At 39.4% G+C, this 18433-nt stretch overlaps 1 protein-coding gene across 1 annotated transcript in view; it reads right to left on the reverse strand.

Moving 5' to 3' along the window:
* Positions 1-290: 290 nt before the first annotated feature.
* fat1a (FAT atypical cadherin 1a) overlaps positions 291-18433 on the reverse strand; it is a 95592-nt gene continuing 77449 nt past the window's right edge. The window contains 10 exon segments of the mRNA XM_030133700.1: positions 291-1741; positions 1744-1875; positions 3570-3605; positions 6727-6864; positions 10145-10785; positions 10954-11064; positions 12221-12374; positions 14039-14507; positions 15774-15931; positions 18218-18349. Coding sequence (XP_029989560.1) covers positions 1200-1741; positions 1744-1875; positions 3570-3605; positions 6727-6864; positions 10145-10785; positions 10954-11064; positions 12221-12374; positions 14039-14507; positions 15774-15931; positions 18218-18349 — 2513 coding nt within the window. The 3' untranslated portion in view covers positions 291-1199.

Consider the following 18433-nt stretch of genomic DNA (forward strand, 5'->3'; position numbering starts at 1 on the left):
TTGTACTTCCGATCAAAACCATCCTGGACACTATCATTTTTCTTTCTCAGATTTCTTACTTTATTATAGAATATGTTTCAATTTAAAAAAATTCCAATAATTAGAATTTAAAGTAAACTGTCATAAATATTTAACCTTTCATTAATGCATTGGAAAAGTGAATTTGCACTATAATGACTGGATGAATGCAGTTCTGGACTTTTGTATTCCTTTTTTTCTACAGCCAAAATATACTTTCCATGACTTACTTGTACCCAAGCAGTGAAATAAATGCACGCAGACATGCAAACTATTTTTTAGGAATAATTTATTGCCAGTAGGAAAGCGTGAGCTTGTGGCAGTATTCAATAAAAACCTTAACAAGACCATAGCGTTGCTCACACACACATAGACACCTGAAAAAGTCACGTGTCCATGGATAACTCTGCACTATAAATATATTGGGTCCCGTTTTCTTGGTGGAAAAATAAAGAGGTTCCAAAGTCAAAATTTACAAACAAATAAAAAAAGGAAAAAACAAACAAAAAAAACAGCAACAACAACACAAGAATATGCAGTCGTTCATTGAAGACCCTTTTTGAAATGAGCAGGAGACGATACGAGTACACTGGGTTTGGAAAAGCCGCGCTCTTCTCTTCTCTCTTTTTTTAACATTTCATTTTTTAGTGAATGTAAGCACAGTAAGGCTGATAATGTCACACCATTTAACTCTTTTTTACTTGTTGAAAATAAAAGCATAGAATATCTACAAAACCTAGTAAACTTTGAAATCAAAACTGTACATTTAAATTTACATTGAAAATGAGGACTTGTATAAAAACATTTTGCTTGGTTTTATTTATAGAAACAAAGATACTGTTGATAATGACTTTTTTTCTTTTCATGATACTTTTCCTGTTGTTCACTCAAACGTTGATCCTTCACACATTCTATTTCCTGTGTGGTGACAGTTGAAGCGATGGCACTGCCATGTCAGCGGGGCAGGAGTTGGACCGAGGAGGTGGCCACATCTTCTCAGCCGAATGGTCTTTTTCACCAGTCTCAACAACCCCTGTGTGTGTGTGTGTTCTTCGTTTGTCGTGTGCGTGACAGTGTTGTGTTCATGTGTTTATATACTGTGCGTATTTGGGGTGGGTGCGGTGGGAGGGGCTAACATAAGGTGTAGCTGTGGGTTCAGGCACTTTTGTTTGGATCCAGTGTCAGACTTCAGTGTGCTGTTGGGAGTCCAGCGCCGGAATGGCCAGACGCTCAAAGTGGCCCTCATCGCCGCTCTCGTAGTCGCTTATCATCACTTCCGACTCCTCGCAGCACGCCGACATGTCCGAACAGGAGGCCGTGGACGTGTACAGAGACATGGACATGTTGTCCAGAGCTGAGGAGTCAAAGTCCCGGCTGCAGCCCAGCGGGTAGCCCCCCCTGTAGCCGCCGGCGCCAATGGTGGAGGCCGGGGTGGTGGCGCCGGAGGTGGAAGTGGCGCCCTGGCCCTCGGTGTCGGCCCCGTCGCTCGGGTAGGAGTGCTGCGGCAGGTACTGGTTAAGGCTGTAGAGCTGGGGCAGGGCCGGCCGCTGGCGGATCCCGGCCGGACCCCCTCCTCCCTGGCCCCCGGTGGACGGGTCCAGGTCTCTGCCCAGGGGCCGCAGCGTGTCGCCGTACTCGGGCACTGGCGGCGGCGGCAGGTCGTCGTTTGCGGGGAAGTCCTCCGGGGGCGGGGGGAAGTCACTCTCGATGTCGAAACCCCGGGGTAGTAGTCGGTGTCGATGGCACTGGGGTCGCTGTACAGAGGGGCCGGCGACTCCACAACCTCATACTGAGGAAACTCCTGGATTCCAGGAAGTTGAACACTTGGCATCCAATCAGATGTGTCCCAGTGATATCCTGATCAACAAGGAGAAACACGTTACTGCCCTGAGCCAACGCTGGAACCGTGAACAAACAAACGGCACAATGTTAAATGTTAAAACCCACACCATGCAACGAGAAGACACACAACACAATGAGTCCATTAATAAACACTGAGCTGTACACCACACTGTGAAGACAACAACCACACACACATTCACCGACCTCCTTCCAAACCGCAACTGACACTAGACGCTAAAAATCAATATGTCACATTATAGGTCACAGGTCTGAAATCCTCTACAATCCACTAAACTGAATTTATTTGAGTGCTTAGAGCGCTTTAAGTGTCCAAAAAAGCACTATAGAAATCTAATCCATTATTTTATTATTATTATTATTATTATTATTATTATTAATATTATTTTATTTTATTTTTTTAAATGTCTTAATACACTTTTGATTGGACTGAGTAACATTTATGCAGCTGTTACTTTGAAGCCTCGTTTGTATTGATCAAGCTGCAAAAAACTGATACAGAACTAATGATCAATAATACACTGACACAGGGCTGACAGTTCAGTTCAGTGCGCTGCTGTTTATTTTAGAACTCATCGGTCAGGACACTGACACCTTCAGCCAGAAATGTGTTTTATCTTTTTATGTCTCTTTTTCTTTCTTTTTTTTTTTTTAAATGAAAGTCTGTCAACATTCTACTAAACTTATGAGAAGCACCTGAATGCAGCACGAGACTCCATGTACAGGCAGCTTGGAACAACTCTGCTCATTTATTGAGTTTTCTGTTGCCACAGTGACGGTAAAAATTTGACAGACATAAGGCTCAAGCCTATCTGTATTTGCATCTAATTTAGAAAAGCTTTGAGCCCTAATGCTGTTTCATATCTCAGCTGACGTTGTTACATTTGGAGTTGAAGGTTGAAATGACTGAAGACAGACTGCAAATGTAGGCCTTAAAAACTAACACCAAACTTTAAATAACAGCAAATAATTACAATTAAATTAATGTTCAGATATAACTACATACAAAAGTGACACCAACATGGCTCATATAATCACACTTTTACTGTTTGGTTGCAGCCTGTTAAAAATAATGACTATAAAGAGGCATTAGAGTCACATGGGAATATAACAGTGTTGTAAAATAACACAAGTAAACACCCTGGATTATTCTGTATTCACAGCAGGAGTGTGACCAATGTCAGATTTCCTCACATAGGTTCTGTATTTTTTTTTTCCAGGCACTGAATTATATCCATGATGATATTATAAAAGGTGTCACAAAGTCTTACATTTAATTTGAGACCTGCAGAGACCTTGGATTAACTTCAGTCTATTAGTAAACAGGTCTGGCTTTAGTCTATATGCAGATCCTGTGGCATCTCAACAAACATACACATAAAGCGGAGAATATTCACAGTTAAAACCTTTGATCAGACAGAGCTTGGATTAACATTTTCTCCAATGTCACAGCATCAAAGCCATGCACGGGGATGTCTTTGGGGTGATAAAAATAATCTCGCGGATGCAGACACAACACCTTCGGAGACCACCGAAGCATAAAGCCCTTAGTGTCACAGCGGCTTTACCACAGGAACGACTCCAACACCGTCATCAGGTTAGTGGTTTTAAGAGTTAGAAGGTGGGACTGGGGGGTGGGGGTGGGGCGGGACAGGGGTGAACATCAGGCGAACAAATATGAAAAAAGTCACCTCTTGGGTTCTTGAGATCATGAGCCAAAAAAGACTCTTTATATGAAGCAAGAAGAAAAAGGAGAAAGAGAAAGAACAAGTCACATTAAGAATTTCAGAAGAAATAACAATGGGCTAAAAACACTGATGAAATGTGGACAAATGAAACACTGACAGTGAATAATGACAGAGACAGCTGTGCCATTGTCTTAAACAGACACTTAAGGTGTTGGATCAAGAGATAAACATCATACAAGGACCTGGAGCCATTACTTCTGACTGTTTGGCCTAATTTCTCTGTTTTTTATTCAAAGCTGAATGAGTGCTGGACGGTAAACCAGTATGTCAACATTTCATTCATATTTTCATATATTTATCTGTGTAAAACCAACTGCATCCACCATCAGCTCACTGAGTTACACTGCAACACTATGAACCTGCTTTACACCTTTAACTTTATTTCCTCAGTGGCAGAATAATGTATTATACTAACAAAAAGTGGAATGACGGAGTTTATAGCTTAGTTTAGTTCAGGGGCCACATTCATCATCATAACATAACATAACATAACATAACATAACATAACATAACATAACATAACATAACATAACATAACATAACATAACATAACAACCTATAAATGATGTCAACTCCAAACTATTCTCTATGTTTTAGAATGAAAAATGAAAATTAACATTATGAAAATGTTCACATCTACTAACTATCCTTTAAAAAATGTAAATAACCTGAACAACCTGAAATTTCTCAAGAAAAATAGTGCCATGTTAATATTATGTCTCAGCTTCTCATTTACACATGTACATTACAATGTACAGATCACAGTGGATCTACAAAAGCATAAAACATTTAGTGTCAGGCAAAATATTGTTAAAATTGCACTTACTTCTCTTAAGACATTATAACTTGTTCATATTTTTTGTGAAAGGACAGTTTGTAAATGTGAACATTTTTTTATTTTATTTTTTTACACAAAAAGAGAAAAAGTCAACAAATGAGGACAAATAACCCATCACTGGGTGGGTTATGTGAAAAATAAATGTAAAAATCACATTAACTTTTTGTCGAGGGAAAATGTGCCATCCCTGCATCTATAACAGCAAAATGCTTACTCCAGAAAAGGTTTTATGTAGCTCTTCTCATAAGTATTCTTAAAATACCATGTGAAATTTGGCTGTATGTACAAGCTTGTTATTACTATTATTATTATTATTATTTTTATTATCCATTTACTTACTTATTTGATTTATTTATATTACTCCTTTTTTTGCATGTGTGTGCTTCATGGACACGTCCACAATCATTTATACGTGTAGATAAATGTGTGTGCATGTAAGTAAATATAAATATATTCGTTTCTATATATAATCTTTATTATTACTATTTATGTTATTGTTCTGGAAAAGTAGGATGACCATGAAAAGCACTGATTTTCACAAATTACTCCTCTGATTTGTATTGCTCTGGAAAGTCCATATTTATTGAACGATATTCATGCAACAAAGATTCACAAACTACTTTTTTTTTCTTTCTTTCTGTGAGCAATATTGACAACCTTTTTAAAAAAAAAAAAAAAGAGACTGGTGCACTTTGTATCAATGATGTTCTGAGCATGTTTTAAATTTAACAAAATGAATAGATTAAAAAAAAAAAAAAACTATGTAAAATATGTTCTAGTAAAAGAGTTTCACTGTTGCTGTTGCTACAAACACGTATACGACCTTGACTGATAGCATTAGCGTGTACGTTTTTGCGCCCAGCACTCAGCTGAATCTAAAACAGCAGAAAGTGGATGAGTTTGGTCAGTGTAAGACTATGGCAGCTGTACAAGTCACATCCCAACACCAAGGACACAACTACTGGCAGATGGAAGCAATAAAAGAGTACCTTCTCCTTCCACCGTGTCAACAACAGGGTTGACAAGGTGGATTACTGTCACTATGGAGGCTTGTGAGAGGGAGGGGGTCGGGAGAGTGGGTGGAAGAAATCTAGCATTAGTTCAAATGCTTTCAGAATAAAAAAAAACAAACAAAGAAAAACATATGGATGGATAGTGATCACTTCCCACAGATGTACTGTCTGTGTTCCTGGACACATTTTCTTCCTTTTTTTTTTTTTTTTTTTTTTTTTTTATGGCTGAGCACAAGACGATGGTGAAAGGCGACACGGTGGGAGTGGGGGATCTGGTTTGCTTTGTGCAAAGATAACACACCACAACAACATACTGAGATGCTACGGGGTACCATTGACAGTACAGATGGAAGAATCAGTGAAATTCCCCCCGGAGATATAAACGCATTCCCATCCCTGACAAAAAAAAAGAAAAGAACTGGGTCTATTTGGAAAAACAAATTACTTGTTGAGGGACAAGTCTAGTTCTAATTCAATTTGGGGTTTCATCTCAGTTTTTGAGAGGTTTTGATGACTTCTGAGCAGCTTTAAGCCCCTACATGATTCCACAGTAATGACAAAGGGTAATAGTAGTGATATGGAGAATGAATGGGAGAACAGATGTACATATACCCATGTGTTACGGTCCTTGATGTTTGCTTTAAACATCCATTTGAGGCTAAATGTGAAGAAAAAGAACAGACAGAAAAGAAAAGAAAAGAAAACAAGGCATGGTGGTAAATAATAAACATTTGTTGAAGTGTTAGACCCCGTGCATGAACGCTGTGTGATGTAAGTCATCAAACGTACAGAAACTGAGAGCAGACAGGACGCATGATGGGCTCAGAATGCTCTTTTATAATCCTGGGAGAATTACATAGTACATGTTGTTGTGATTGCTTCCGTCTGTACCGGTAGTGACTGACTGAGGACTTACAGGTCGGACCCCCCTTATTTAAAACCTTGTTCTGGATCTGTGGACTGATTTGATCCATATGGGAGCTGAAGCCCCGCAGCAAAAAAAACACAAACAAAAAAAACAGGACAAAGAGAAAAGAACAAGTGACCCAGAGCCACCGTCCATTCTGAACATGCAAAGAAACACTGTTAGCTTTAACATAAACAAGGCTGAGCAGAGGAGCAGATCATACCAGTATCCCATTACAAGTGCATCCTGATTATCTGAGGTTACAGAACAAACATTACAGTATGCTGTCTTTCATAGTGTTAGTGTATCTGTAATGCCGTCAGAGGCTGGATGGTGGTTTACCGTTATCGTCGCAGGACTCTGACTGGAAGGAGCTGAGGGACTGGACCTCAGACATGCTGCCTCTGGTGTTGTATGGGTGACAGGCGCTGTCCTCTACAGGCTTCTTGGTCAGGCACGGGTCCAGGTCGACCACTTTAGCTGCAAGACAGAACACAGCGTCACTTAGTATTCCATAAACATCTGGTAAAAAAAATTTAAAGAACATATAGCTGGAAGAGAGTTATTCTTTTTACTCTTATATTGTGATACTCATACATGTTCAGGTTTTACAATTATTCATTCACTAGTGTGTTGACCCGTGGGGATCCACTGGTTCTAGACATGGTAGTTTTTATGCTGTGTATTCGTGCATGTTGTACTGCATTTATCCAGCAGTCACCGCCAAAGCATTCTGGTTATAGCAACGTGATTGTAAGGCTATTGTATTCCAAAATTACTAATATCTCCTAATCAGTCCAATCAACTTGCCGTTTTCGCTTGTCTCTTCCTTGACCAGGATAAGTATGCCAAACTGCAGCAGTCAGCTCTTTCTGGATTTTTTCTGAATCCCCGCATACACAAACAAGCAAACAGAGGCCACTTGGCTTTTACAATATAGATTATTACTTTAACCCTTTAACAACTGAGACATCATTTCGGGTAAACGGGCGAATTTGAATTTATGAGGTCTCATGAAAGCTGCTGAGTATGTTCTGTAAGTATGTGCTTGTGTTCCTTTTCTTCAGTGGTTTTGTTTTACTGTGTGCTTTAGAGTCAAAACAGGGTGGAATACCAGAAAAAGGTTTTTACTAAATAAGGCGCTTAAGAACGTACATCAATAAGAGATTTAGGATGTTGAACATGAACTGTGAACTAGAACACACTGGACAACAAGTATTGGAATTTGGGCCCAGTAGTTTTTGTTTTGGGGCTCTTTTTTTCTAAATCAGTCCAGCTGCTTTTTGGCACCTGGTTGAACTCCACAAAGCAGTTACATGGTCAAAACTCAGTAAAAACACACACACACACACACACAAAAAAAAGGAAAATCACCACAACACTGCAAACAACAGTAAAAACAAAAAATGTCAAGAAAAAAAAAAAAGTCCAAACATCTATTTTTATAGTGAGTCAGTCTCATTCACTGGTCTGTGTTTTGACCCCCATTCCACAGGTGGTGGGGGGTGCAATGAGTATGGTCAGATGTCTATGGAAACAACAAGGTCTATTCTATCGGCACATTTTGAATTTTTTCCTATTGAGCAAATGGTTGATTTTTTAGGAATATTTAAAATAAATCTTACATTCAGACCACTCACCACAGACTTGTCAGGGGCTAAAGGGTTAATCCCCTGGGGAGTCGTGGTGGGGTTGGAGTCTATCCCAGCTTGTATCAGACAAGGCAAAGTACACTCTGGACATGTCACCGGTTCATTTATAATTGAACATGTAAGATTCATCTATGCTTGTGCATTCTGTGAGTGTGTGTTGTGTTAGAACCAGTCGTTTGTTGGCATTAGCTCACTCCATCTCTCAGATCATGTTAGCCAGTGGTGCACGCTGTTTCACTGAAAAACAAAACTCTGTCATAGAAATCAATAAATGCGCTGTTATGGTGTGTATGAGCAGCTGCGGTAGTTTTCAACTTTCAGTTAACCGCTGTCAGTGAATGGACACAGTTTGACAAATAATTATTTGACTTTTTCCCTTAGAGACACAGTGGTATCATGTCACTAAACTGATATAAATGATAATTAATAATTTATGTTATGAAGTTCTGGACGATATATCAAATTCATTTGATTAATGTCAAATACATTGTATATGTAAGTAGTGAATGTGCATGCGCAGAGGGAAGAGTTACAGTTGGTGGAGAGCGGAATAAGGAAGCAAGGAGGAGGAGCCTTTTAATGTACAGTCGCGGAAAAAAATTATTAGACCATCCTTGTTTTCTTCAATTTCTTGTTCATTTTAATGCCTGATACAACTAAAGGTACATTTGTTTAGACAAATATAATAACAACAAAAATAACTCATAAGAGTTTAATTTCAAAGCTGATGTCTAGCCATTTTCCATGGTTTTCTTGATAATAATCAAAATCACTTCTTAAATCAATAGCTATGACACTGTACTGACAAAAACAGTGCTTTTAGGCATTCCATGTTTTCTTTTCTGTCTGTTTTAGTCACATGATACACACAAGAGTTTGTACTTGATTGCATAACCATTGTTTTTAATGACTTTTGATGGTCTAATAATTTTTTCCCTGACTGTAGACTGAGTGTTACATGTGAGACTTGTACCACTATTTTATTGTTAATAAACTGCGCAACTTTGATTGCTAAAAGAGGATCAAGAGTCTGTCCATCTTTTACATGGTGTCACAAATGACCACGACCGGAGGACTCACGCAGTATGGCCAAGTTTAATCCTACAGTGAACTTTGCTTTTGAGAAGCTGGCAGAATGGCCCAAATGGAGGCAACATTTCCAGCACTACCGGATCGCTACTAAACTAAACAAGGATGATGGCATTGTGCAAGTAAGCTGCCTAATGTATGCCATGGGAAGCGAGGTGGAAAATGTGTACAACTTGTTTATTTTGAGGGCAATGAGTATGACAGAGTTGTGAAGAACTTTGACGAGTACTTTGTTCCACGGTGGAACATCATTCACGAATGGGCATGTTTTCATCAGCGTGTTCAGAAGAGGAGGAGAGAAAACAGAGCTTCATACGGGCTCTGTACAACCTGTCTGAACACTGAGACTTTAGTGCCAACCGGGAGGAGAACATCCGCGATCGGGGTTATCGAGGTTATGCTTTCTGAAAACAGTGAAAAATACATAAATTGCAAATCAAGATTCTTCCTCTTTAGACCTTCTTCATTCAACAAAAAAATCTAAAATGTTACCGGTTTGCTTCTTATATTATGATAATTGTGAATTTATCTTGTAAAATATGTGACATGTTTTAGTAAAGAATTAGGATTTTTGAATGGTGCCTTTAGTTCGAAAAGCCAAAATTAAATAATTATTTCAAATGCAAACTCTTTATACCAGTGAAAGAAATAACACATATTTTGGGTCGATCAGTATTTAACTCAGTGAAAAAGGAAAATCACTTCATTACACATCTTTAATATCAGCAGTTTTAAGAGCGGGACAAATTCATCCTCTAAGGAAAAAATACATCACAATCAGAATGTGGTGATCGAAAAAATCCTACCATATTTGTTTTTTTTTTGTTGGTAGTGATGATCAGAACTGAAGTTGGTTTAAGAGACAGTGGAAAAGTCGATTAATATATAATTCATGTGTGAGGTGATTTGATCCAATTATCAGACGAACCTACAAGTGAACTATAATTTTGATATTTTCTGTCCTAGACTCGTGCATTTCCATGATTTTATCACATGATTTTATTGTTGAGCAGACGTACCATCATAATCATAATCCCAGTTTGGCTTCTGGATGGAGTCACTGTCTGACACCGAGTTGGAGGGAGGGGGCGGGGGCAGGTTGGGTGCTACGCTGCACACGGCCACGGTCTTGCGGTGTCCGTGCACTGAGTCTGGGTTGAAGGTGCTGAACTCCGGGTGCTCGGGGATGGCTGAGCCCTCAAATGAATTCCTGTCCAGGTTGTTCCTGGAGTCGCTTGGAATGCTGGGAGTGTAGGAGATGGGCCGCACAGGGACCTGGGGTGGGATGTCTGAGTAGATGTTCTTGTTGAGCTTGGCGTCAAAGTAAGGCCTCTGGAGGAAGGAGTGAGGCACGTTGGAACCTCCGGGGTGTTTGTCGTCGTCTGTCTTCGACTTGCTGCGACAGGCCTTCTTGCGGATGATGATGAAGAGGAGGACCAGGATGAAGATGCTGGAAACAAAGACCACGATACCGATCACCTCCTCCAGGCCGATGTTCCAAGAGGTGGAGATGAATTCGTTGCGGACGTCATCGCGAAGGTCGCACATCTGCCCACTGAAACCCAGTGAACAGTTACACTTGTAGGATCCGTATGTGTTCTGGCACTGTCCTCCGTTGGCACACGGGTTCTTCACACACTCATCCACGTCACTCAGGCATCTGGAACACATCGGCAACTCTCAGTGGGTTGTGTTCAACAGTGAGAAACTGACAACAATTACTATCTTGTTTATCTTTGTGCATGCACACTTTTTCTTGCACTTTATTCTGTTGAATTTCCCGTTGTGGGGTCAATAAAATCTAATCTAATCTGAGCTCCAGACATACCTCTCTCCTTGGAAACCGGCTTCACACTCACATACTGGACCATCCAGGCTGTCGATACACTTTCCGCTGTTTTTACATGGGTTGTCTCTGCAGTACGGGCCGAGCTGGCACCTGAATGCAAAACAGGCAGAACAAAACTCAACTACTGAATGTGTTTTTCTGTTTTAGCAGCAAGACAGTGGAAGAAACAAACTTAAAACCTGTTAAGGCCTGGGACATTTCTTTCCATTTTGAATCATTTCAATGTAACACAAATCAATGGATTGGCCGATAGCAGAAGTTTGATTCATATAAAACTAAGTTATGATTGGAAAATGGCAAAAGTGAGACAAACTTCATAATCGTGGCATCATGATGTAACCTTTACTTTTTAGCTGTTCTTCAGCTTGTCCAGTGAGTTTTAGTGATAGAAAAATAATACTTGTACAGTTGGATCTGCTTAGTGTTAACTTGCAACGTTGGTCTGTTGTTTTATGAAATTATGCATGACACATGAAGGTTGGTCTTGGACTGTTTTGTTTTCAATATTTGCCCTTTTAAGTGCTGTGTTTGAGCTGTGTTACGTTGTCCGACAATGGAATGGATAGAATGTGTATACTAATACAAGCATCATATAACATTACCGTGGCAACACAGATGGAACTGTGCCTGCCGTCGGTAATGGGCAACTGGGCTTAAGAGGCTACATGTGATCTCACTGCAAGTTCTGTACATGACAAATACAAAATATACATGTAATCATATTAACCAAAAGGTTTTTCTATTACAGGGTTCATACAGGTTTCTACAAGTTAAATTTAAGACTTTTTAAGACCTTTTTAAGACTACTTCGAACAGAATTTAGTGCCTATTTCACAGCCATACTGGCAAAAAATTTGTGACTCCTAGAATTTAGGGAAGTGTATTTATTCACACCAATGCCATGATTCCCACCATTCTGAGTCATTTCTCATTGGAGGCTCCAAAGTTAGTGATAATTGGTTCCTAATTTCAATATAAATTGTCAGGTTGGAGCAGGTGGAACTAAGTTGACTAATGTTACTTTCTTTGGAGCTTGGACATTTAACAGACACATTTAAACACAATATAGCAAACAAGTTTATGGCAACATAACTTAAGACCTATCAAATTCAATTTAATACACTTTAAAGATGTTTTAAGATATTAAATGCAGATTTGTAAATTCAAGACTTAAGACTTTTTAAGACCCCGCAGGAACAGTTTATGTATTTTCAACTTAAATAGAAAAGAAAGTGCTCCACTCTACCTTTGTCCTGAGTACTGCCCTCTGCACTGGCAGTAGAAGTCATCTGCACGAGGTACACAGGTGCCCCCGTACAGGCATGGGTTGGAGGCACAGGGGCTGATGCCAATCTCACAGTGGGTGCCCATGAAAGAGGCAGGACATTTACAGAAGTAGCCTGTGGAATTCAGAAAAGATGACCCATAAGGAGAAAGACTTCAAACAGGCAGTCAGTTCTTAACTGCTGTCTCATATAGTATAAGCCCACAGCTGTGACAGGCTGATGTTACAAAAACTTAACACCTCCTTCTGGTGTTGTACAAAAAAGGCCTTCTGGGAATGGCAAAAGATCAAGAACCTTGAACCACCAGCAGGTTTTTAATGAGGAACAGATGCACAAGTGTTGACTTAGCTTGAACAGCACTAAGTGCATGCACATTATCACAGCACTGATTAGAAAACAGACAGACTTTCAGGAATCTGACATACAGGTGCATTTTAAGTCTGTGTTTTTAAGCAACACCCACTCAAATAAAGAAATTGGGAAACAATAAACCCTCTCTCCATCTCCCTGGAGTGGTGTGTGGGCAATGACTTATTTGTGGCCTTACTTGGGACCATCTTGGCATTGTGGAGAAGGAAGTGACTATATTTAGATATAACTGTTGAGCTGGGGATGAGCAGGAGGTACAACCACACCAATGTAAACTTGTTAAATGTTAAATTAAGTTACACCAAATCATTTAATCTACTTGGTAAGTGAGATAAGTTTGTATGCCATGTGTGTGTAGTTGTAGCTGTACAAACAGAACAGATAGACAGATACCACTTCCATGCTAACATTAGCGTGTACCTATGCTATGCTAACAAGCTAGATATCATCAAGTTATTCAAGTACTGTTTCTTATTAGCGTTAATTACTACAGTAACAACTACAGTAGAGCTGCCTGTTACAAAATAAATACTTGTATCCATTTAACCAAAACGCAGATAGTTCAATTCACTGAGCCTGTTTACAAGATCATAAAAATCTGATAACTGGGAATAATCTGATAATTGTAATAATAAGATCTGACTAATCAGATGAACGTCAGAAATGTGATGATTGAAAAATCCTGGTGTACTTGTTTAATAAATCATCAGATTTCTCTTGGAGTACACACCTATGTACGTACATAGTGATAATAAAAACCAAATTTCCTATTATTGTCTTCTGCTCACGTTTGACTACATCACTTATGTTTTCAACAATTTCATTATTTTTGAAAATGCGCAGAGGTAAAAGATTGAAATAAACCAGATTAACATGTAGACTGTATATGCATGAAGAGATCGGAGTATTCAGGAGAAATTAAGGTGTGTTAATCTGATTTCTCATTATCAGATTACTATTATTGTCTGATAAAGCATATCAGATTATGCTGTTTACATGGTCACTTGAATAATCTGGTAACACCAGAAATCAGATAATAAACGGAGTAGTAGTGTGCATGTAAACAGGCCCAGTGAGAGAGATCGATCACACCTGCTAGTTGACTAACTGCTAAAAAGGACCCATAAATTGTTATTTGTGGAGCAGTGACATACACATTAGCTACAAATACATTTACTGGTTATGAAACAAATGGAACATAGTAATTCATGGGAAAAATCTTATCTATTTTAGAAAGAAATTTTTTCAATGGAAATTAATTGCAGCCATGGTTTTGAACCTGTATCTGGTTAAATTCAAGCTGTGGTTACTGTCTCTTGGAACATTTAAAGCTCCCTGTGTAGTAGAGTCAACAAATGATAGAACTGAAACGTCAAATGCAGCCATTGGGTGTGTGAGTGACGCTGTACCTCCATTAGGCAGGGAGGTGCACACCCCTCCGTTGGTGCAGGGGTTGCTGGAGCAGCTCTCAGCAGGAGCGAGTGCACAGCCCGGGGCCACGTCCACTATGTCCTCCAACACAGCATGTGCTCTGTGAGCTTTGGTGTTGAGAGGCAGCTCCTGTCCGTTCAGGGCCATGGCCTCCATGCAGCCGCGGAATCCGTTGGTGATGGGCAGGCTGCGTCCATGGCGGGCAGAGGCGTGCTGGCGTACGTGACCACCGAAGTAAATGCTGTTGTCGAGGTTGAGGGTCCGGAGGGTGCCTGGCGCAGTGCCTGAGGCGGCGTGGACCCGGTCCAGCACCAGCTTAGCGTAGTTCCCGTCTACTTCCAGTGAGATGGTGTGCCACTCCCCATCGTTGACCTGAGCGCTGTGCACGGACACGAGGCCAGGGCCGCTGCCACAGTCGAACTTGTACTGCAGACGGCCATTCACAATCTATTAAAGCGGCAGGGAATACACAGAACACAGCGAGTGTTAGGAAACAATGTTCAGTCTGACACTCATACTGCAGATGTTTTACAAAGAAAGCCTTCAGGGAACAGCAGAAGATGCTGCACCTTCAACCACCTGCAGGTTTTCAATCAGAAACAGATGCAGGAGTGGTTGAGTTCACTTTAACAACAGTAAGTGAGTGGAAAACAGACGTAGGATATGACATTTACTAATAAAGAAGGTGAAATTAATGAAGTCATTACAAGTCTAGTTGGAGATACTCTTAGAATAAATTAAGGCAACAATAAAATCTCTTTCAGTGTCTGACAGTGTCTAAATAGAAGAACTGTTGAGTTTATTATGGTTAATGATGCTCTTGGTAGATTTATTGACGGCTGAATCTCATTTTAATTGAATTTTGGTCTGAATTTGTATCAAGAATCTTTTCTCAATTTAATAATCTTTTTTCAGTGTAAAAATCATGATGAAAACTATGCCAACTTTTATTTGTTTTATGATATACTACCTAATATTATTCAGTATGGTTCCTTTTGATTAAACTTGACAATGATATTTTTTGTATCAAATTATCAAGTAATGGTTATAAATCCCTGTCTGTCACTGTTATAAGTCATTCCCTATCAGAGTAGCCTGTTTGATTCTATTTCTTGCTATGCCATAAAACAATTTACAATCTTACATTAATGAAAAGATTAAAAAGTTAACAGAATTCTCTGGAAAACAATGTCAAGTCATATGAGATTTAAAAGAAACCTGCATCTTTATTCATCTGTAACTCATGTCTCTGCATTAAAGAGACAGTAGATATTAAAAACATTGCATTTCAGTCAGAAATACAATAAGTGCCTCTTATCCAGCCAGGTTTTTAACTGAAGTCTGGCATGCAGACTGCTATACCAGACAGACTCTAAAAGGAATGTGTGGAAAACTGCTTTCTCCTTCCCTCCCACTACTAAAATAGCTCTTGTGTGTGATTTTTTTTCAACCCGTCACCACATTCTCATAGTCCCTCATGTGAAAGGGGTTTTAAAATGGCTTTCTGAACCCTTCAGCATAGTGGGCTGGTACGCATAGCTGGATGGTCTCATGGGAGGGCAGGTCAGTTATATGTTTATTAAGCCCTTTCTGAAATGGAAATGCTGGGAGGAAATACAGAGGGAACCTGAGAATTGCAGAGCAGTCTAGACTTATTTTCATTAGAGCAAAGCAATACTGTGGAGTAATACGGCTGGACACACACAAACACACCTCGAGGATGCTGTAGTCTGTTCCTTTGGCGTACATGACGGTGGCGTGGTTGGAGAAGGTCCGGAGCCTCAGAGACAGTTTCATCAGCTCTTTGTTGTCATTCTCCATTAGATGGTATTTGATGTACCCGTTGCCACTGAATGTCAATGAGTGGCCATCTGACAGAGACCAATAAATATGTATTAAGCAGAGCAAGGACACGAGCAGTTAACATCATCATCGCACACAGAAATCGACAATTTACAATTTTTCATGTCATTTTTCAGGTCTCTACTGATGTTGAGTTATGGTGTTTCAACTCCAGAGCATTGTCACTGTTAGTGTTCATGTAGATGTGAAGGAAGAGAGCTAGTCAGGGCAGAAGATGCACAGCCTGGATGTGTGAGCAATGCAATGTGGGACTCAAGTAGACTAAAAGTAGAAAAGAAACTGTTTCAGAGAATACAGGCTAAAAAATGCCTGGAGATAACAAAAAATATGAAGCCATGATATGGATACTGAATGTTCAAAAAACAAAAAAAGCATGTTTGAGCAGATGTAAAACAGTTGGAAGTTTATTTTTGCAATCTCAGAAAGTTTTGTTAGGGACATTTACAGCTGTTTCTGATACTAAATCTGATAAAAACTTCAAGTCCTTTTTTATTCTTTTTTACTAAAACACACTGTTTTAACCCTTTATTGGGCAAGTGACTATTTTTGGTAATTTCCACAAACATTAAATATGGGGCCAGTCCTGTGTCTAAGTGAGGTCAAGAAGCATGTTAGTTTTTTATAACTATACACTGATTCAGAGAGATTTTATAGAAATGTTGAATCTGCAAATAGTGAATATGAGTGATTTTTGTCAGTTTATGAAATTATACGTTGTTTTATTGCATGTGTTTACTTTTTAGGAAGTGCTGCTGGGATGATTTATGGCAAGAGGAGATGTCCAATATTACAATTTGGAATTTCAGAGTATTTCAATGAGTGTCCTATAAAGGTAAAGCATTTATTATGAAACACAGTTGTCTTCTGGTAGATGTTTGTGTTTTGTTTTTGGATAATGAATTCACGCCCAAGATTCTAACTCTTATTCAAATTCATTATTTTCAGCCAGTTTCAATCAAACTCAAACTGCAGTCTTGTCCAGCTAAATATGGTTGGACTTTTCCTTACATCAAAGTAGTGCTAAGAGAAACATTATGAACTTGTTACTTGCAGAAGAAGCTATTCTTTCGATAACAGGACACCATAGGTGTGTTACAGTTGGACTGTACCGTTACTACTTTCATTGGTTTTAGTTTTGTTACAGTACAATCAAAATAAAAAATCCTCCAAAACACATTCAAAGGTCAAACTGAAGGTTTTGCAGTTGGAATGTTGACAGTAACAGTATGTAATTTCTGCTTCTAGGATTAGAGCGTCATGTTTATAAATGAGGTACGTTTTTTCCCATTACTTTATGATTCAATGTTAATGTTAGAAAAAGGGTGTGATGTCATTGACAGGTGGCTAAATAAAAATGGGCAAAATCATGGCTAAAGTCCATGCAATCATGTACTCATTACACTTAAATGTAAATATGCATCTGTTTTTTTTTTATATAATAGTCTTGTTGTGAGGTATTTGTTGTGAGGTATTTGTGATTAATGCTTGTATATCATCTTTTTACTGTTCTCTGTCTCCTGCCCGGGGACTACAGATGTAAATTAACTTGTAGCTAACTCTGGTGCACCTAAAAGCAGTGCATTGAACTTGCCTAGTAAATAAATGAAATAAAATAAATAAAACATTTCCTGAGGTTGAAATGCTTAATACATGAACACATAGTCCCAAAGTTTTGGAATTTTTATTGTCATTACATGTACACATAACGAAATTTAAGTTCTCAGCTAAGGTGCAAAGTTAAATACAAAAACAAGATCAAATATCAACACACAATAATATGTACGTCATATATATAAAAATAAATGTAAGATGTACAGTATATATGTACAATGGATAAGTAGCAGCAGAGGAGTAATAGCAGCAGACAGGTAAAAGTGCTTCTCAGTGCCAGTCATGATTTTCAGGTGAAGTGAGTGAATGTGAGAGAGTGTGTAGGGGGCCAGTTGCCTCTGTATGTTTCTGCAGGTGGGGGTGATGGAGGTAGGGGAGGGGTGCGTATGTCTTCAGGGGGGAGGGGCGTGTGTGTGTACAGCTGTAGGGGGGATGCTTTCACAGCTCTGGGGAGGAAACAGTTTCTGAGTCTGATGATGCTTGTTTTTATGGTCCTGTACCATTTCCCAAAATGCAGCGATACAAATGAATGTGGAAATGTGGTCGCTATACCTTTAAGACATTTTAAGAAATTCAGATCAGTAGTTTTACACTTTTTAAAAGCCCTACAGAAACCCTAGGATACAGACAGAGGTGGAGAGGATGATAAATGGGACCAGAGATAAACAAGTTGGTGGTCTTACCGGAACATTTGCCCTTTTTGGCCTCTGGACACACACAGCTGTACACGGTATCTCTAGGATCAGCCACACACTCCATCCCTTCAGGACATGGGTGGTTGTCACACAGATTATTCAGCACCGGACATCTGCCACCTAAGTGTCGACAAACGCCCAGTCAGAAGAGGAGTTCCAACAGCCAATAAAAGGGTAATAAACGTGCCTGTGTGAGTGCACAGT

The sequence above is a fragment of the Sphaeramia orbicularis genome, chromosome 1, assembly GCF_902148855.1.
Source record: "Sphaeramia orbicularis chromosome 1, fSphaOr1.1, whole genome shotgun sequence".
Classification (NCBI taxonomy): domain Eukaryota; kingdom Metazoa; phylum Chordata; class Actinopteri; order Kurtiformes; family Apogonidae; genus Sphaeramia; species Sphaeramia orbicularis.